The 18,927-nt window shown below is 39.7% G+C and overlaps 1 protein-coding gene across 5 annotated transcripts in view; it reads left to right on the forward strand.

Annotated features, from left to right (window-relative positions):
• The window catches only part of SLC12A1 (solute carrier family 12 member 1), a 79,043-nt gene that overhangs the window by 48,027 nt on the left and 12,089 nt on the right, over window positions 1-18,927 (forward strand). For all 5 annotated transcript variants that reach the window (XM_017644256.3, XM_017644258.3, XM_017644257.3 and 2 more), the window contains 4 exons: window positions 2,292-2,432; window positions 4,974-5,080; window positions 8,744-8,826; window positions 16,288-16,431. In XM_017644256.3, the coding sequence (XP_017499745.2) occupies window positions 2,292-2,432; window positions 4,974-5,080; window positions 8,744-8,826; window positions 16,288-16,431 (475 nt within the window). The remainder of the gene's footprint in view (window positions 1-2,291; window positions 2,433-4,973; window positions 5,081-8,743; window positions 8,827-16,287; window positions 16,432-18,927) is intronic.

Below are 18,927 nucleotides of genomic sequence, written 5' to 3' on the forward strand. Positions count from 1 at the left end.
GTCTGTCCTTGCACCAGTACCAAATTGTCTTGATTACTGTGGCTTTGTAGTAGAGCATGAAGTTGGGGAGTGTAATTCCCCTAGCATTATTCTTCCTTCTTAGGATTACTTTGGCTGTTCAGGGTCTTTTGTGGTTCCATATGAATTTTAGAACTATTTGTTCTAGTTCATTGATGAATGCCATTGGTATTTTGTTAGGGATTGAATTGAATCTGTAGGTTGCTTTAGGCAGGATGGCCATTTTGACAATATTAATTCTCCCTATCCATGACCATGGGATGTATTTCCATTTATTCATGTCTCTTTAATTTCTTTCTTGAGTGTCTTGTAGTTTTCAGGGCATAGGTCTTTCACCTCCTTGGTTAGGTTTATTCCTAGGTATTTTATTCTTTTTGATGCAATTGTGAATGAAATTGTTTTCCTTATTTCTCTTTCTGCTAGTTCATTGTTAGTATATGGGAATGCAATGGATTTTTGTGTATTATTTTTGTATCCTGCAACTTTGCTGAATTTCGTTACTAGTTCTAGTAGTTTGAGAGTGTATTCTTTAGGGTTTTTTATGTACAGTATCATGTCATCTGAAAACAGTGACAGTTTAACTTCTTCCTTACCCATCTAGATGCTTTCATTTCTTTATGTTGTCTGATTGTCATGGCTAGGACCTCCAGTACTATGTTAAATGAAAGTGGTGAGAGTGGCCATCCTTATTTTGTTCCCAATCTTAGAGGAAAAGCTTTCAGCTTTTCACTGTTAAGTATAATGTTAGCTGTGAGGTTGTCATATATGGCATTTATTATGTTGAGGTACTTGCCCTCTATACCCTTATTGAATTCCACCTGTCTTTGTTTTCCAACCCCTGTATTCTCCAGAGCACTATGTAATGTGGGTTTGTGCTCCTGGAGTAGATTTCCAAGAGTGGGTATTTAGCAGTCCTGGGCTTCTACTTCGCCCCAGCTCCATTGCTCTTCCTCCCACCAGTGAGCTGGGGTGGGGAGAGGGCTTGGGTCCCACTGGATCACAGCTTTGTTACTTAACCCTTTTCCATGATATCTTCTCATTTTCCCAGATGTAAACCATCTGTTTCAGTCTTCTTTCTGGTCACTCTTTCAGGATTAGTTGTATTCGCTCTATTTTTGTGTTATATGTGGTTTTTGGAGGAGGCCTCTGTCTCACTTCTCACACCTCCATCTTTTACCCTCCCTCCCTTGTATCTTTTTTGTATACCTCAAGCCCTTTCTCAAAGGCTTGAAGCTCCTGTAAAGGACTATGACTCTAAGACTGCTACTCCCAGTGTAATCTGAGGACTGAGCTTCTGTGTCACTTGGGAGTTTGTAAGAAATGCAGAATCTTGACCCCCATTCTGATGTGTACACTGTATTTTGTCAAGATCCCAGTGGTAAGAAATCTAAGACAGTTCAACAAAATACCAGATCTCTCTGTGAATTGAAAGAATTTCCCAGGACAATAGTATATCTGTACCCTATTGGGTACATAGTAGATAATCAGGCCCTTTAGATTGATTTAAAACTTGGGAGAAAAAGAGCTGTCTTGGACCTTTAAGAAAGGAAACACAAGAATAGAATTTTTGGTTACAATAAGTTTTCAGAACTCAAATCTTAAAGTTATAAAATGTTTCTCTACCACCACAATACCTGCCTCCTTCTTTCTTAATCTCTTCTATTCTTCCTATTTGTTCACACTAAATTCATGGAGTGAGTGGGATGTATGTGAATTTATTTAAGTGAGATCATAACATTACACAAGGAAAAGTGGTATTTTTACCCCACACAAAACACAATGAATGGGCTGGATGGCACTGTCAAGATGTGGTAGTTCATGGCAGGATTTACAACTCATGTGTTCTGGCTCCCACAAGCTCCATTCATTTCTTGAAATTAGGCTCTAGCTGCGATTTCCATGACATCCTTCAACATGATCTTGACTGAATCAAAGGTTGATTGTGTGTTTACCCTGAACTTCTTCATTCACCTTTTTGGCATTTTCCTCATGTGCCATGATGCTCTCAGCTCGTTCTTTCCTTCGGCATGAGGGAGTTAATTAAGCAGGTAACAGTATGTCTAGAAATTCTGGGTGGAAAGTGAATAATGTGAGCAGCACAGGTCCTCTTCAGAAGGCTGAATCTGAGTGCACCCTGTTGAATGAGGTGTTTGTCCTCTTTTCCGTTTCTTACCTCCGTGGGGCATGGCTGGCTATTTTTGTCCTTTAGAAAACAACAGCAGTGCCACGTATAATAGCAGAGCTTCTAACCAATATTTCACTGTGTTGTACAGGGGCCTCGCAAGCTGTGTGTTAAAGAGATGAACAGTGGCATGGCAAAAAAGCAGGCCTGGCTTATAAAGAACAAAATCAAGGCTTTTTATGCTGCAGTGGCAGCAGATTGTTTCAGGGATGGTGTTCGAAGTCTCCTTCAGGTAAGGCTGGCATTGAGGGAGTGAGTACAGACGCTAAAGACAATTAGCATTCCATGTTAATGAAGCTCCCAAAGTGAACATCTCTAGTTAGGCAGCCCTGCTTCAGAGATCAATGCAGATGGTTAAGGAATTCATTTCAAATTCCTGGGGACAGGCAAAGCTGAAACAAAAGCAGAGAGGTTCTGTTACAATGAACTATGCGTGATACACTGGAAATGGAAAATGAGCTTGCCTTTGGCCACCAGCATACATTCTGTCCCCACACTTATTGAAATGCAAATTTGTTCTGATGGTTGACGACATTCAGGATCTATTAAAAACTTCAAACTATTTTTGCATCTCAAACTGCATATAGCAATGCTCAAGTCAGGCATTCTTTTCCTTTTTCTTTTGCAAACAGTGTGAGGGCAGCTGCTAGGTTTGACTAAATAAACGCATGGTGATCTGGGCAGAAAATCTCCCTCTCCTCCTAAATTATTTCCAGAATGTTGAATAAAATGTAATAATCTTTGTGGCTCAAGACTGAAGCCCACAGTCCTCCTTTCTCCCTTATTCTTTCCTTTTTCCTCCCCTTCCATAATAAGCACATAGAATCTTTACCTAGTTCTGATCATCCTAATTAGGAGAGGTGGGTGAGTATCCTTAAAACAATCCAAGAGATCCTGAGAAATTTTAGGGTTTGGCTTTCTAATCTTTTCACCTTTAATAGGGTTGAAAAGCCCTAATTCTACTACATATACCAAATGATGCATTTAACTTTCAGAATTGCCATATACAGAGGGTTAGAATTCAGAATTGCATCCAGGTAGCTTTGATGTTTATCCAAGCAAGAAAGAAAAAAATATTATAATAATATTTTGGAGATACAGAGTAGTTAATGCATTCCTGTCTCTAATATCCCAGAAGAACACTTTTGCAAGGTAGCTGTATATGCAGAGAAATCATTTCTGGAAGACCTATTACCCACCATGAGCCTCTTTTCGTCTGTTATTAATTTGCTAAACCACAGAAATAGATGTCATTTCAAGATGCTGATTTTTTTGCAGGGAGTTACTTTTCAGGAGCTCTTTGGTTAAATAAAGGTTACAGATTTAATGTAAAATTATCATGCAAGATTGGTAAATAATAAAACTTCCAATCAGGAGCCCGAGGACAGACACAGTAAAAGCAAGAAGAGAAAAGACCTACCTTTGGGAAACAATCTTGTATTAATCTGGAAGAAATTATAAAAAATTTGACAATGTATAAAGTTTGTACACATGACTTTCTTCAAAGAAAAGTAGAGTACAGGGGGCTAATGACAAGAGGGCAGGACAGAGTGGCATTAAAAGGGAGCACTGGCAATTACACCATTTTGGAAAAAGCCTTCTTTGCATCTAAGTAAGTATGGTACGAATGACCACATCCCCAAACTGTAGTCATGGCAAAGACTACAACTGTACTGCCATGTGTCTGCCAAGAGCCAAAAGACTGTTCTCCGGAGCTGTCCTGCTACCAATGTGCTTCTAAGAGCAATACACCAAATGTGGTGGAGGTGGTTTATTTCAGGAATGCTCCATCAGTGCCCACCTCCTCTGACTAGCTCCCTGCCCCTCTAAAATGTCAGGTTTCTGGTTATTTGTTTCACTATTCCTATGGTCCAGAATGCCCTCCTTCACTCCCACTGCTCTCCTCTTTTCACTTGTCAACACCAAACCAACCTGCAACACCCAGAACAAATGTCAGCTTTCCCATGAAACCGTCCGCAAATCCTCAGCTGGCATTCAGGTTTTCTTCTTTTATGCCTCCATATGAATTCTTACAGCATTTGCACTTGAATTATAATTATCTGTGGATATCTTGCCTGTTCCACCTTATTCTAAGCTCCTAAAGGCCAAAGAATATGCCTCACCACTCTCCCAGAGCACCTAACATAGCACTTTACAATTAATAGGTGCTCAGTAATATTGCCAAATTAAATCAAATTAACTAGAAGCCATACCCTGTCATCTAATCTGGGGAATGAAACTTCTGATATGGAAGATGGCTATTAAAGCCACTGTCACGTAAGAGGATTAGGTTCTGGAAACATAGCTCAGTTACTCTCCAATAAATAACAAAAGTAAAAGTTTCAGTGATCCTTGTCTATAAGAATTTTCCAAACATGGATTTCATTGCTAATGACATTATGGATAAAACAGGTGGAAATGAGCTTTGAATCACTAAGTTACAACATGCATGCCAACAGTTAAGCCAACCCTCACTTGATTTTAAATTATTGAACCATTTTAATGAGTGTGTCAGAAGAAATGCAAATGACTGCTAATTTAGAAAAGCTACATTTCTGTCATCTAAAATCCATTTATGGCTGAGATGATTTAGAACTAATCTTTCTATTTTATGCTTGGGTACGGGCATGAAGGACATGCACTGAAATGTAATCTAATCTTTAGAATCTTCAGATCATTCCTTCAGTGCACTTTTGGACATTATTTTTCATTTGCAGTGTGGGGGGTCTCCTGTACAGTAAGGATTGCCCATGCGTTTATCTCCTCTGTTTAGGCCTCGGGCTTAGGAAGAATGAAACCAAACACTCTGGTGATTGGATATAAAAGAAACTGGAGGAAAGGTCCCTTGACAGAGATTGAAAACTACGTGGGAATCATTCAGTAAGTGATGGCTTTCCTTGTTTACAAAGAACTGACCAGGGCATATATAACTGACGCTGTTGCACCAGATTAAATCGCCTGAGAAGAGGACATTCCCCTGGCACTCTGAATTCTTACCAAAGTGAAAAAACACTGCCAACAATAGAACTTACAGGAATCACAGTTGCAGAGGAGGCAGGGGGTGGGTGTGGGGGGAATTTCAGTGGCAAAGAAAAAGGTGAATATTAAGAGTTATAACCTTAAGACCTATGTATAAGATTAAAAGCAAAGAACAGCTGGGTAAGGAAGGAGTTGTTCTTTCAAAGTCCTGGACTCTTGGGTTGCCTGTTTTCTTTGGAGCCTTGGACAAGGAGATCATTACCCCAGAGCCTCAGATTGCCCTGTGCTGAGATGAGGGTCCTCTATGTCGGTGCCTCTGATGTGTAGCAGTGTTGGTTTATGGGCAAAATGTGAGTGTTAAGTGGTATGTGACATCTGATACCTAAATACCGGGGAAGTCTTGGGGTAAGGGTAATGATAGTCCTTAAGTTTAGTAGGCACAAGGCTATTATCTTTAACATGAATTTTCCCATTTAATTCTCACAAGAAGCCCTTTGAAGTAAGCACTGCTACTTTTCCCCTTTTACAAGTAGGGATGCAGACATTAAAAATTAAGCAGCATGTAGAAAATGACATTTTTGTAATTGACAGTACAGAAATTCGAATCTAGAACCTCCAAGTTCAAAGTTTAAACTCATGAGCACAATGCTACATTCCTCCCAAAGTACATAAATGTCCAAAGTATTACCTGGCTTGTTTCCTTCTTTTGAATAAGAGAAAACAAACTATGCATACAGAGAGGTGCAGGGTGTCCTCAGTGACCAGTCTAGAAAATCTAGCCCTTCATCCAGGCTTAAAAATACTTCACCATGTTTGTCTTAAGGTGGGCAATATTAGCTAGACCCAACACTCATTTTTTATGTAAAGAACTCTGAAAATGGAAGATTTCCTCTGCCTGGGATCTGGCTTCCCTCTGATTTCATACCACAGGGTAGAGTTCATGCCCTGAGAGGCCCAGCTGTACTTAAAAGTATGTAATACATACAGGAGGGAGAGCCTCACCCATTCAAAGCAAGCATACACCAAGTTTCTATACCAGTTTACGTCCTCTGGCTCCTGCTGGAACAAGCATCACATTCACTGTAGGTGGGAGCTTTAGGGAACACACTAAAAGCATTCTAACATTAGCACTATTGTAAAGAAGCGTAAGAAAATAATTTTCATCTTCTGAAACTATATGCTTTACAGACAAAACATAAATTCCCTTAATAGTCTTTAACATGGGGAACCAATTATTAAATGCATTCTCCTGAATTGTGTTCCCCAAGTGTGTGAAGCCTGGAGACCACATGCTGGCATCTGGCCCCCCCCACTGGGGCTCTAAGTTCAGTACATATGCTAAACCAGGAGCTCAGGGTCAGAATGGGGCCAGGTGCAGCAAACAGCATTTTGATATATTTAGAATCACAGCCAGTTGCTGACCAGACATTCTTGGAAATGGATTAGATATGCTCTCTGTATTCCAGATTCTTCAGTAAAATCTCATCTTTACCATGGGGGGAAAAAAAGGGAGTGGAAGGAAGGAAATTTCATCTTTACCACTAGGAACAAAAAGGGGTGGAGCAAATAGGAAGAAATACATAAATCTTCAGCCAAAGAATCCATTAGTTGATAGAAAACTACCGGGGATCATCTTCAAAACTCCATCCCAAACATTCTAGAGGTTCAAAGGGACTGAAATAATCAGACCCAGTAACATTAAGCTGAGGAGACTTCTGGCTTTTAAACCAAATTAACAATTGGTTTTCCTGGTAATAAAGTTCAGTGTCAAGGGGGCTCAAATTTGTAGTAGTCTGAAACTTAGTTGACTTGTTAAAGGTACATGACTTTACCACCATAACATGGGGTCTATATAGAAGGGAGACAATCATACAGCCACACTATTTTATTTCTCTTTCTCACTTTTTTGTTTTGTTTTGTAACTTAAAGTAAAGCATGATATTGTTAACATAAGGACATTATTATATTATTATAGCATTTTACCACTTTTCTTTGAATAAAAGATTGTAAATGTCTGTGATATGCTTAAGTATGGTTAAATTTTAATGAGAATCTGTAGTAGTTTTGTTGGCTGCCATAACAAATTCCTTCAAACCTCTGGCTTAAAATAACATAAATTTATTAGCTTACAGTGTTGTGGGTCAAAACTCCTACACTAACTCACCGAGCTAAGATCAAGGTGTGGGCTGGGCTGTATCTGCTTCTGGCGGCTTCAGGAGGGAACTCTGGGCCCTGCCTTTGCTCGATTCTAGAGGCACCGACAGCTCGTGGCCCCCTTCCTCTGCTGTAGAAGTTGTTGATGGATCAAGTCCGCTCACATCACGTTACCCTGATCTCCTTCTGCCTCCCAGGTTCACTCACTCTGGTGTCCACTCTGGGCCCACCCGGATATTCCAGGTTCATCTTCCCATCTCAAGGTCCTTAACCTAATCGACTTACAGAGTCCCTTTTGCCATGCAAAGTAGCATATTCACATGTTCCAGGGTTTGGGATGTGGATGTTGGGGGGAGGGGGTCCAAAATTATTCTGTCTAATCCAGAATCCAAATATTTTTTTGTGGAACATTGTCTACTTTTTAAAATCAAGGACAATTAGAAACAAGATTTATCGGGAATTTACTTTGCACCAACCTTTGCTAAAATGGATCTATTTTGTTAAGTGAAGATAACTTATGGCTTGGAATTTGAATGGATATTCATATTATACTGAACTTATTTATACCACTATTTGAAAATTCAGGTTTAATTTGACTATTTGAAACTGGTTTACATATGGTGAGATAATCACAAATTTCTTTGTTTCTGCGGGAGGGTAACCCAATGGAAGGGGTCCTGAGCTTCAGATCCATAAAGGATTGAACAAAGGAACTCACAAGGAGAAAATTATAAATGAACTGAAAGTACTAATTGCTTTGCCCCATATTTATAGGCAGAGAAGAAATACTCCACAAGGACAGAAATAAAAGAAAGACAGCCTTTCTTTACCTTCTAAATAATCTAATTCCATGGGGTTGGGGGTAGAGAAGACAAAACAGCCAACTTCAAAGGTATAGGGTTGTCATGAAAAAGCATTGCTTCAAATGGTCTGTCCAAAGTCAATGGTGAAGATTCCTTAGAGAAGCTGCAGACATTTTTAACTGGGAACTCGGTGTCAGAATGTTGTAGGATTCCTCTTCAATGGATAAGAGGTTTGCTTGATAATTTCAAAGGGGCTTTGCATCTGGAAACTGTTCTAAATATTTCAGTGATCGTTTTGTTTACATTAGAAAGTAATGAATTATTTTAAAAATATGTAACATTCTCTTAATCCAAATTCTAGTTGGTAGTATTATTTGGCTAAATTGGTCCAGAGTAAATGAGTTTTTTACCTTGACCCAGAATACATTGTTAAAAGGAATAAATAGAGAACAAACAAACAGAAAAGACATCAGCTCTCAGCTGTATTCTAAAGTGCATTTTTGTAGTTTAACTACATTAAAATCCTAGAAACAAGTTTCATATTGGTCCGAAGGTTAAGGACTGAAGGAGTCATTTAAATTACTAACCACTTTGCTTCCACTTTCAGTGATGCCTTTGATTTTGAGATTGGTGTGGTCATAGTCAGAATCGGCCAAGGGTTTGACATCTCTCAGGTTCTTCAGGTGCAAGGTATGTACTTTCTTTATTCAACCAACAAGTATTTATTGAGCACCTACTCCACACCTGGCATTTTCTAGGTGCTGGGGCCAGAGCTGTGCACAATACCAACAAAGCCCCGAATGGCAAAGCCTATGTTCTTGTGCTGACCCACAGCTTGTACACTTCCCTGGTGTTTTCCCCATTGTGACCACAAGTGGCCTTTGTCCTGGTAACCAGAAATATTGGATAGTTCAGGGCAGTCATCAATTATTTTTCTTATCACAAAACCACATAGCCAGCATCCCTGAAAATAAACACCTTTGGTCATATAAATCACTGAATTAATTTCTGTAAGATGCTTGAGAAAATGAAGATTAATTCTTTCGTCAGAAAACCATGTATTTTGTTTTTAAGAGTCTATGATCTGGTTTGCAGCTAACATGGAAATGAGCCTAAATGTATCACGCTGAGAATTACTAATCTAAGTCAGAGGCAAAAAACACTAATTCAGATTAGTGACTCTGCTTTTTCCCTACAGAGGATTCAGCATACTTGTTTAGTCTTAGAGTTTAAATGTACCCTTTTGTGCATGAAATAAAGGTCACATCTAAAGAGTCATTGAATGTGAGGATAGGGCACTAATCCATGATGCATCTCTTTAGCTGAAATTCATAATACAGTCCACTGCCAACATGACGCTAAGAAACAAGGATATTTTGGGGGTACCTCCCCTGTACCGGGCCTGGTGTAGTTGACAGTGCTGGGTAGACAAAGACCAATGAAAGTCTGTCTGTATCCTCAAGAGACTTGCAGCCCAGTAATGGCGATGGGTATATTATTAGTGTGATAATAAGTATATTAGTAGGTATTATGGGAAAAAGAGAAGGAGCATGTAACCCAAGGAGACTTCCTGGAGGAAATTACCTTTGATTTGAGATATAATAGGAGTTAACTAGGTAGTGTTGTGGGAGAGAAAAATGAAGGAGTTTGGGGAAGATCATTCCTAGCAGCAGCGAAGGTGTGGAGACACAGGACTACGGAGGAGCAGGAAATATGGGCAACCTAAAGTAGATTAGTGCTACTGAAGTGAAAAATATGAAGCAGATAATAGTGAAACACGAAACTGCTGATATAAGATCTGATTTTGAAAAGCTCATTTGCCATATTAAAAAGTGTGGACCATATTCTGTAGAGGACTGAAAGATTTAAGGGAATAATGTGGTCAAATTTGGGTTTTACAACTCATACTCTTGCAGTTACATGAGACACAGACTCAAAGATAACTAGAATGGAAAAAAAGACAAATCAACAAGATTCAAGATTTTTATAGTGATCAAAGTACAAAAAAGTGATAGGCTAAACTAGAGCTTTGGGCCTTTTACAGCTCCAGATCATATATATCAGTTTCCACTCTGTGTTCATGATTAATTTGTATTCCTTATAGTAGAACTTAATATGTTAGTAGCAACATAGGTAACATTTTGGAGCACTTAGTATGTGCCATGTATTGTGCTTCATGTTCACATATCTTATAATATTTATCATCCCAACCACCCATGAGGAAAGTACTATAATCACTGAGGCGTAACCAAGATTCAGGAGGCTAGTAAATGGTAAAGCAAAGATTCAAACCAATGTTTCTTTGAAGTCACTATTCTACCTTTTTAAAAGGGGAGCTACAGAGGACAATGACTTACATGAAGACAGGTGATGGTGAGGTCTGAAATCTGGGAATGGGACAAGGCTGTTTCTATCTACTCCCTCAAAAACCCAACATGGGGGCCGCCTCTGCATAGTAAGGTAGATGCGATGTTGAGGACAATTACAAAAACCTAATATTAGGAGACCTGTTCTATTACTAATTTTCTACATTTTACTTTACACTTTCCTGCTTTTTGTGCTGTAATGTTTCTCCATCTAAAAAATGAGAATACAAAATTGAAATTGTATTTAGAGTATACATTTGCTTTGTATGTTACATTGATCTCTTCAAGCTGAAAGGTGTGATGTTGCTGAAAAATACTGCCCCCGCCCCTCGTTGCTCCATTGATCAAAATGCACCATCAGCTTAGTTCTGTAAAGAATACAGCAAACAAATTCTATAGTATTTCTGAAAGGATTCTGGCAGTGAACTACATCCCCTTTTAATTTCCCAAGGGATGTATCCAACGTATATCAACTTGATATTTGAAATATTTCTGCTTCTTAGTCAAGAAAGGGGAAATATAGTTGGATGCTAATAAAATAATTATAAGTACCAATTATAAGTACCAACAGAAAACAATGTTATAAAAATATGGGAGGAGCATGCAGAAAAACAATATATGATAGAAATTAGCTTTATGCTACATTTTCATGCATTGTTTTGAAGTTTATGTAATTTATGACACAACTCCCATATTAGATTTTGAATTGGAAGAAATAAGCTTGTGTTTCATTATATTTATACTGTAATATGGAGCTTAATAAGAGCCTGATCAATCTTAAGTATTGCATTATGCTATATTAATGGTTATCATCATAGCTTTTCCAACACAGTCACCACAGTGTCATCACAGATTATAATTTAAAGGAAATATTAGCAATTCAGAGTGCCCATATACTGTAGCTAATAAAGCAGTGAATAGAAATCAGCTTTATAGGTAATTTACCAGCTAATGACAATTATTCGTATACTGTGTCACAGGCTTATGTGAGGAGAATAACTTTTGATATAAAAGATCGATGTTAACAGCATTCTAACTTGTATGCCGCAGCAACTTATCCAATCCTGATGGCTGATAGTTTCTCTTAATAAATTAATCTATTGCCTGACAACTCAAAGAGATGCAGTATTTCATATTGTTTGCTTCCCAGGAGTATTTAGCAAGTTTCCCAACTACACCAAAGAGTCCAAATTGTACTGGTAGGAAATAAAGTGATGAAACGTGATTCGCAATATATTGTGGTCAAGTGTTCTGTGTAAGTACTGACGATTTATGGCCACCTCAGAGCGTGGGGATTCTGCTGTGTCTGATGGAGTGGCTTAGCAAAATAAAGACAGATGGCAGTGCAGTAAATAATTACTTGATTGGAAGGCGACCACTGCAGGACTGCTTCCTGCCTTCAATTCAACTAGACTTCACCTGGGGTAAGGCACATTGATTCATGTGAACATTTACAGCTCTGAGTTGATTGACCAAGGAAAGAATCGTAATTTAATAATTAATAAAGAAAAAGGATGCTGTGAAAAGGGAGGGGGTGTGACTCCTCGGTGGGTTCTCCTGCACTCCCTCTGGTGTCAGATAATTGACTACTCTCCATCCTTATGATTCAAAGTGAGTTGTAATGGGTAGGCTCCTGCTACTTCTAAAAGACATCTTAAAAGCAAAACAGAAAAAAGACTGGGCTAGAACATTTGAGGCAATCTTGACAACTAAATTGAGTTTCAAAATACAGTCACTCCAGTGGGTTATACTGTACATCAATTTATAAAGCACTGGAAAATAGAGTGACTACTTGTCCCAGGGCTTTGACATTTTGCATAAAGATAGGCTCAGGGTTCTCTCTTTGTTCTGACCATGGGAACTGTTCAGGGTATGTATGAAGAGTTGGTTAGAAACCCACTTGACAGAACCTCCAGGTCTAAGCTTTTCCTTCTGTCACTTGAAACTCAGGCATTCTCTTTATCTTGGAAGGAGGAAAGGGTAGGCTCTTCCTCTCTCTCTCTCTAGCGATGTGGCTTTGTAAAGCGTAACAGACTATGCAGTTATCTAATGTGGATGATTCAAACTCCTACCTGGTGGCCAGATCCCTTTTCCCGGCCTCTCCTCCTGATTAATCCAACCTTTCCTACTTTCTGTCACATTCAGCCTAGTTTGTAACATCTGTCACCTCTCAGCCCCTCTTTTTATAAGTCTGTATACACCATTAACTCCAGTTCCTCCAAATATTGCCTTTTGAACCTGCTTCCCCCACCCAAAACACATATACTTTCTGCAGTCCCATCCCTGGCCATGACTCGCTTGTTTTTCCTCCTTTGGAGAGAATACTTTCACATGTACTGAGCACCACTGACCTGTTCTTAAGACAGGTATCTTAAAACTCCGCTCTGCCTCACACAGTTACTGAAATCAAGGTTGAAGCAGAGTATTGTGGAACTTTCTCTGAGAAATTAGGGGCTGGTTACTTAAAAAAAGTACAGACTGCTTATTCCTTCAACGGGCAGGTACTGGCAGTCAGAGCGTGTCACTGAAGCAGGGTAGTAGAGGATGAACACTAGAATTGGAAGCAGAAGACCCAGGTCACCAGCTCTGTAACCTTGGACAAATCCCTAGAACTGCCTGAACCCAAGTTTCCCACACAGTAAAATGGGGAGACCACGAGCTCTTGCCTGTGTCCCAATATCAGTGTCAAGATCGAACAGGACCCCATGTGGAAATAGCTTTGTGAATCCTGAGCAACATGAATGTGGTAGCAGTGGTGGTGGTGGTGGTGGAGACAGCCATGCTGGAGTGAGTAATTTTTGTCAGTTTCGTGGAAATCAGTTTCCTTCTGTCCCTTGGCTCAGACGCCTTGTGGCTAATGGGACACTTTTGCAACTCGGCTAGCCATCCTCCTGAAAGAAATGTTTTGACAAGGTCTGCTGTTGCCTTCACATGCAGCTGTACACCAGATAGCTAATTCAGAAGACCAGATCATCAAAATGTCACTTCTAGTTAGCACTGCAATGAGTAAAGGAGGGGTGCACAGAAAGAGGCCTTAGATCACCTACAAAGTGAATAATTAAGAATTAACTCCAATAAGAATTTGCAAACTCACTGTGCAAGAGATCATACCACCGTGGGCGTCTGAAAACCCAAGGTGGCCAAGCGAACAGACTTTAGCCTGTAGAACAGCCTCTGTGTCAGCTCTCTCTGTCTCTGTTGTCTTTGAGGGAGCTGTGCAGACTGACTCATTCAAGCAAATTCCAGTTTTGTCTCTCAGGCCTGGGATTTTGCAGTTTGCCTTGTCCAGGACGGGCTGTGCACATACCTTTGAGCAAATTGTTGGAATTGCTGCCAGTTCATTCAGCCAGCTGACTCTGCTACAAAGGCCGATTTATCTTTTTCCCTCCCGTCTGATCTGAAGGACAAAGAACATGGCAACTAGGGGCTAATCACAGGGTACGCTGAAGCCTGCCAAACTCTGAAAAGCAAAAATCCCCCTCTCCAGTGTGACCGCTGAAAGCCCAATGTTGCACCCAAGAAAACTCACAAATACGCATCTTCTAGATGACTGCAAACTGTAGGTTTCCCCACAGCTGGGCCCCTGCAGCCCCTGAAAGAGTGATAATAGCTAAGGGCCAGCACCGGGAGCAGGGGCTGTTCTGGAGCAGCCTGCCATATGTACCCATATCTTTAGGGTCCTCCCTTCTAAATGGCATGTTTGAGGGGCCATAGTTTGGGTGCATTAACTTGGCACTACACCATGTACCTGAGAGTGTTTAGATCCATCTGATGATCAAGCATTGGAGGTTAATAAAAGAACTCTGAAATAATCATAACAAGCCCAAAGCAAAAGGTCTGCACAGCAGGAAGCACCCAGGACTTGGACTCCAGCAGACCTCTTTGCATTTATGACCCACCTGTTATTTGCTGGGTGACATCAGACAAGTTACTTACTCTTTCTGAGTCTCAGTTTCTTCATCTACAGAATGAGGATAATAATAGTATCTATCACAGAGTTGTTTGGGAAGGAATAATATGCAGCAGAGTTCCTGGCACCCAAAGAGTCTGCAATAAATAGTAACCGCTAAAATAACTCCCAGGCTTCTCAAAACACTCAATTTGCTCTGCATGACTAAGCCCATTTCCAGAAGTTGAGTAAATACACTGCCTAAGGAGTGTGCCCGTGGCTTTGTTCTTTAAGGAGAAACAAAGCACCATGCAGGAACTGTTTTTTATTCTTTTTGCAAAGCTGGGACAGTGGGAAAGGGGAAGGGTTGCATTTTTCCATTTCACAGAAAGGAAGTCAGAGGCATAGAAAACGTAAATGACTTGGCCAAACTCACATAAAGCCAAGACCAGGGCTATAATCAGCCATGGCCCCCAATGCAATGCAGCTCGCGTTCACCTTTCAAAAGTCAGGGGTGAGCAACTTCTGTCTGAGCTTTAATACCATCAGTCTAATTTCTCAGATTTTCTATAGCTGCTGATCTTGTGAACCTTTGAAGCTTTGGGGAAATCACATGGGTGATTTGACCTTAAATCTCATGCCACTGGCAAAAGATTAATTGCTAAGACCTGGAAAGGGGCCAGACAATTCTGTGTAGTTGAGTAACAGCACTGTCAGGGGATGTGACTGTCCTGACAGATTTAGTTAGTACATAATTGATAAATCCAGAGTTTGTATAGCTTCGCTTCCCAGATAGATAAGGCAAGAGGCTTAGAGGGCTGACATTTACAGAAGCCCTACCAGTGTTTTCTAACACTGAATCTAGGTTTTCAATTCTCTTCCTCGGAACACTGCTCATTTTCTAAGACTCTGTTCTCAGCCAGCAAGAAGATGAGGGGATCTGACAAGAGGGCCACCTTCCCACTGTAAGCAAGCATGCCCATCAAGCTCTAGCACCGTCAGATGACTGCTTCCAAGTCTTATTTAACCCCGATCCAGTGCAAGTTGAGGTCAGAGGGGATGCAATGCATTACATGGCAGCTAGGAATTTTTCGTCATAATAAGAATCCAAAAAAGATAAAAGTCAGCCAGATGCATCATTAAAGCTTGGATAGTGGGTGTAAACCCTGGAGAGGAAATATGCACAGTTTGGCTCTTGCTCTGGACTCAAGCGTCGTGAGACCCTTGTTAACAACTTGAACTCTGACAGGCACACAAACACCTCAGCTTTTCTTTCACTTTGGTCACTCAGCCCAGAAAGTATTTTGTTGATCAGAAAGAATTCTTAATGTATGTCTTTCACTGTAATTTGTATTTGGAGTCCATAACTTTATTAAAAGATTTAGTTACCTTTTCTTAATTCTTGCTCCCCAGTTTTATGTTTTGATGCAGGAGGCATTGTTGTGTGCCTGGTATAAAACCAGTGTACTCCTGTAATCGCGTCCCTTCCACTTGTACGATATCTGACCCAGCAGCTCAGGCCAGTAGGCCAGTGGCTCAGAGCATACATGATCGTATGGACAGTGGAGCCGGCTTTTTGGTTTATTACCCAAAGTGAATAAAGATAGCATTAAATAGGCTCCTTTGTCCCAACAGATGAAAACCCAGTGACTTCATGTGTTACAACTTAACACACGGAGCTGTTTTTTTTTCCTGAGCTAATTATTACTTTCTGAATACAATTTACTGATATACTTACTTTTTAATAATGATTAGAAAAGTCATAGTATATGGAAATAATCGTTTTATTGCATATATAACACCTTTTAATATTAAAATTATTTGTTTAAGATTGTTCTTAGGAACTTGATAACTCTGAGTTAAGTTTAAGTAAGTGATTTTGTTTTCTTTCCTCAGATGAATTAGAGAAGCTGGAACAGGAGAGGCTGGCTTTGGAAGCCACTCTCAAAGATAATGAATGTGAAGAAGGAAGTGGGGGTATCCGAGGCTTGTTTAAAAAAGCTGGCAAGCTGAACATTACTAAGCCAACTCTTAAGAAAGGTAAGTACTTTTAAAATTTACAAGAAAGATTGCAAGATGATCTACTACTGGAGCATGTGTAGGGGTCAGAAATCAGCATCTGAGATGTTGGGGGCAGTGAGTGTAGGGAAGGACTAAAAGAGATTTCTTTTGAGAAGAGTGTAGGTTAAAAGTAGAAGTTACTGTCATTTATTACCAACATGAAGCTCTTTGTACCATCTTACTGTAAAACCTTTATTTTAAAATAATAATATCTGGTCTGGGAGTCATACAGTGTGTATGCAGATTGAATGCCATGAAATACAAATGTCTTAGTTCAAAAATGGAAAGATAGAAATTTAAGAACCAGTCCCCAACCTGGTTTATACACACACACACACACACAAACACACACACACACACACACACACACACACACACACACACACACACCTTGCAGATATTTCAGGAGACTGAAAGTTGGCTAGCACAGGTTAATGAAAGATTCAGCTAGAACTCCAATTTTTAAAAAAGCATCTTTAACACAAACCAGAATTCTGGGCTTGGAACTTCATTGAGACTAATTACCAGTAGATTTCAGCTGAGTGGTACAATTATCACTGAATATATGGTATACGTCTTGGGACTGGAGGACCACAGAATGAGAGCTTGTTACAAATTTTGTAAACAGGCGATTCAAACATCGATTTATTTGAAAATTGCTTTCTTTCTAGAAATACCGCAGGTTTGATTTCAATGAGGTCCACAGCGGCCTCTGCTGGTTGAAAATTAGAATGTTCACATGCGCAAACAATCTTGTAGTACTAAAGTCATTCATTGGTTGTGAGGCCCAGGAAAGATAATTTCTCTGGGAGGGTCTCTAAGTCAAATAGCAAGATCTAAATTGAATCCTAGAAAGCTTTTAGTCTGAGGTGACAAGATCCAACCTTTCAAAGAGTCCCTTCAAAGAAGCCATCTCCTATCCTGGGAAAAGATTTGGTTTTGTTTGTTTTCCTAACTATAGCCCAAGGATGAAATTTCACCTGTAATACAATATTATTATGTATTTATATAGGAAATGCACAACAAACGATAGGAAACACACACATTGCGCCCCTTCAAATACTAGAGGTACCCTTAGGTACCTGGAATATTCTATGGGCTATAGGAAAGCCTATTGTGTATTGCCCACCTTACAATGACAAATTTCTAGGGAAATGATGTGTTTAAATCTAAAGTAGGAGGTGCATTAGGACTTTCAGGGCATAAATATGAGAATAAGACCTTTGCATGCTAACTACTATCTGCTTTCCTTTCCAATTATTTGGTTTATTCATGAGAAGAGTTAGTTAGCCATGGAATCTGCTCTACCATTGACCCACACAATGGTATAGTCTGGAGAAGCAATGGAAAATTCAGAAGTCATAGCCCAGTACTATTCTTTAGCTGAGAGGGAAGAGGGAAGCATGAATGTCTTTATCAGTGAAAGGAGAACTTGTTATTTATTCTGGAAGTTTGTTTCTGCATCACAATACTTTTGATCCTCTGAAATGTACTCTGAAAGCCAACATGTCTCATTGTTCAGAAAAACAAAATAATGTTTTGTTTTTTTTTCAACACCTGAAATTTCAAACACAGCTCTAAAGCAGGCCCCTTCACTGCCCTGGGCTTTCATTAGTTGACACCTCTTTTGAGTTCTAGATCAGGTCCAGCCCTGCCTCCAGGCCTTCACACAGTCCTCTGGATGCTTTGATTTGCTTGTAAGTGGGGGCAGAGTTTGGTCAATGTTATAAAGATATTTACTTCTTCCCTCTGTGGTCCTACGGAGATAGAAGCAATGTAAGATAATTGCTTCAGAATTGTCAGGCCCGAAGCATTGAAGCAGTTAATGAACAAAGGATCTTCCAAACCTCAGATTAGAGAGGAAGCTCTGAAGAGGCTGTCAGCGTCACTCTAAGCCCTTTGCTGACACCACCTCCTTGAAATGCAACAATGAAGTCACAACTTTCAGAGATGCAGAAATGAGAAATAATATATACAATGTAGTAAAGAAATTATTACTGGCAAATAGGAAAGTGTGTCCTGCACCAACACCAGCCTCCTTCTCTCCTACACTTTCCTTGTGTGCATGTTAGGGTGGAAATTTCATTAAAACATTTATTTGAGTACTCTATGTGCATCCTTAATTATCATGCAGGGCATTTTGTCTTTCCAAATTCCTGGTGTTTTCCTTTATATTCCTGAATAGATTTATTCACAGAGATTCAAATAGATCAAATGGCTTTACCTTAACTTTACAAGACTTGTGGACGAGAAAATATAGTAAGCCAGGCTGACATTAGGACCAAAGGGTCACAGTGAGGCAAGAGGCACACGGTCCCTGGCCATCTTTATAACCCAGACATTCATGGAATTTATACCAAAGTTGCACTGAAGTGAATGAATGGTCTAATAAAGGAATACTTCTGATTCTATTGCTTATCTCTAGAAAACAAATTATGACATACTCTACTTTGAAGTAAATCTGAAAATACGATT

This window comes from Manis javanica, chromosome 8 (assembly GCF_040802235.1).
Source record: "Manis javanica isolate MJ-LG chromosome 8, MJ_LKY, whole genome shotgun sequence".
In the NCBI taxonomy this organism is placed as follows: domain Eukaryota; kingdom Metazoa; phylum Chordata; class Mammalia; order Pholidota; family Manidae; genus Manis; species Manis javanica.